Source organism: Charadrius vociferus, unplaced genomic scaffold (genome assembly GCF_000708025.1).
Source record: "Charadrius vociferus isolate BGI_N301 unplaced genomic scaffold, ASM70802v2 scaffold2820, whole genome shotgun sequence".
NCBI classification, from domain to species: domain Eukaryota; kingdom Metazoa; phylum Chordata; class Aves; order Charadriiformes; family Charadriidae; genus Charadrius; species Charadrius vociferus.
The window spans coordinates 14,721-16,637 of NW_009646460.1; the positions used below are offsets into that span (position 1 = coordinate 14,721).

The 1,917-nt window shown below is 68.0% G+C and overlaps 1 protein-coding gene across 1 annotated transcript in view; it reads left to right on the plus strand.

Moving 5' to 3' along the window:
- Positions 1 to 1,917, plus strand: part of LOC104284491 — a gene marked incomplete at its 3' end in the record, with an annotated part of 9,325 nt that overhangs the window by 5,070 nt on the left and 2,338 nt on the right. Inside the window, exons 3-10 of the mRNA XM_009882835.1 lie at positions 319 to 506; positions 682 to 729; positions 833 to 878; positions 997 to 1,145; positions 1,219 to 1,287; positions 1,368 to 1,419; positions 1,496 to 1,597; positions 1,814 to 1,911. Coding sequence (XP_009881137.1) covers positions 319 to 506; positions 682 to 729; positions 833 to 878; positions 997 to 1,145; positions 1,219 to 1,287; positions 1,368 to 1,419; positions 1,496 to 1,597; positions 1,814 to 1,911 — 752 coding nt within the window. The remainder of the gene's footprint in view (positions 1 to 318; positions 507 to 681; positions 730 to 832; positions 879 to 996; positions 1,146 to 1,218; positions 1,288 to 1,367; positions 1,420 to 1,495; positions 1,598 to 1,813; positions 1,912 to 1,917) is intronic.

Genomic DNA, 1,917 nt, shown 5'->3' on the forward strand with positions numbered 1-1,917 from the left:
GCCGCCCCGTTTCCCTGGGGCTGTTGGGCCACTCTCCCTGCCTGTCCCTGCTCGTGCAGCAAGGGCAGGCAGGGGAGGTGGGGGCACATCCTGTCCTGACCGCCCTGCTCTGCTCCCCCAGGCTTCCTACTCACTCCACGACAGCCCACGCAGCAAGCACTGCCCCTTCCGTGACCTACTCACTCCACGACAGCCCACGCAGCAAGCACTGCCCCTTCCGTGCCCAGCCAGCTGCCTGTGAGTGCCCGCGGGGAGGGGAGCTGGGTCCCAGGGGTCCCCCCAGCAGTTCCCCCACCCCACTGATGCACTGCCCCGCAGATGGCCCCGAGCTGTGGTCCTCAGTGCGCTTCCATGACTACAGCGCCAGCAGCAAGGACCAGATGGCGATGGTCCTGAGCACCAGCTGTCCCCTGCACCCTCGGGCCACCCTATGCTGGAGGGAGGTGGCGGATGAGACTGCTCCCTGCCATGACATCCCCAATTCCACGGCCAGCGAGGAGGAGCAGGTGAGGGGTCCTGGCTTTGGGGTGCTGCGGGGCACCAGCCCAGGGCTGTGCAGCGCTGTGCCCCTGGCTGGGGCACCCGCTGGACCCCATGGTCCCCCGAGGGTGGTGGGCACGTGCTGGGGTGCCTGTAAGCTGTACAAGTTGAGGACAGTGACACACTCTCTGCCCATACCAGGCATACATACTGGACAAGGTGGATGTGCACCCCCAGCTCTGCTTTCGGGTAAGCCCCTGCGGGCAGGTGGGCACTGCCTGGGGAGGGGCTGGGGGCAGCGGTGGGCAGCGGCAGCCCACCTGGCCTCTCCACTGACCTCCGCTCCCTCCAGTTCTCCTACGGAAACAGCAGCCACGTAGAGTGTCCCCACCAGCAAGGTGAGCCCTGCAGGCGGGGGGTATCCCTGGGCTGAGCACAGCCCTGCCCTGGGGTCCCTCGCACCCCTCATCCCACCAGGCATCCTGAGAACTCCCCCTCTCTCTCTGATGGCTGCAGAGACTGCCTGGAACGTCTCTGTGAGTGCCCGGGGGCTGCAGCTGCGCCTGCACCTCACCTCCAGCATCCCCGCGGCCTTCAGTGCAGCCCTCTGCCAGCGCCGGGGTGGGCAGTGTGAGCCCAAGGCCCCCCTCTACACCGTCACACAGGTGGGCAGCACAGGGCTGAGGGGGACAAAGCAGGGGGACCGAGCCATACTGACCCTGCTCTTGTGCTTTGCAGCCGGAGGGCTCTGCCCCAGGGGAGCTGGAGCTGCTGCTGCCGGTGCAGGTCCTGGGCAGCTGCGTGCTGGTAAGGTGACCCCTGCGGTGGCAACCGCACCACAGGGGGGGACCCCAACCTGGCCCCCCCTCACCCAGCCCCTTTTCCAGGTTTGGCGCTCGGATGTGCGCTTTGCTCGGAAGCAGCTGCTCTGTCCCGATGGTGAGTGGGGGTCTCGAGGGGCTGTGGGGGGCAGTGGGCATGGGCAGATGCCCCCTCCTTACCACCCCTCTCCCAGTCTCCCGCAGGCACTTTGGGCTGCTGGGGCTGGCACTGGCACTAGGACTGGTGGTGACTGTGCTGCTCTTCAACTGCCGTGGCACCTGGAGACCATCTGCTGGTGAGGGGCACCCCGGGGGTCTGTGGGATGGAGAGACAATGGCCGCAGTGGCCATGGGGCTGGGATGCTGGGGGGTGACAGCTCCCTGGGCTGCAGAGGGTCCCAGGGTGGTTGGGTGGTGGTGCAGGGCGGTGGATGCTTGGGTGCTGGATGTCCCTGGGGGATGCCAGGGGGGGTGGGGGTAAGGCATTTACCGCTGTCCCCTCTGTCCCACAGGTGCCCCAGGCAGGCGCCCAGTGCTGCTGCTGTACTCGCCGGACTCGGAGGAGCACCTGGGGCTGGTGTGCGCCCTGGCCGAGCCGCTGCGCGGCGGGGCGGGG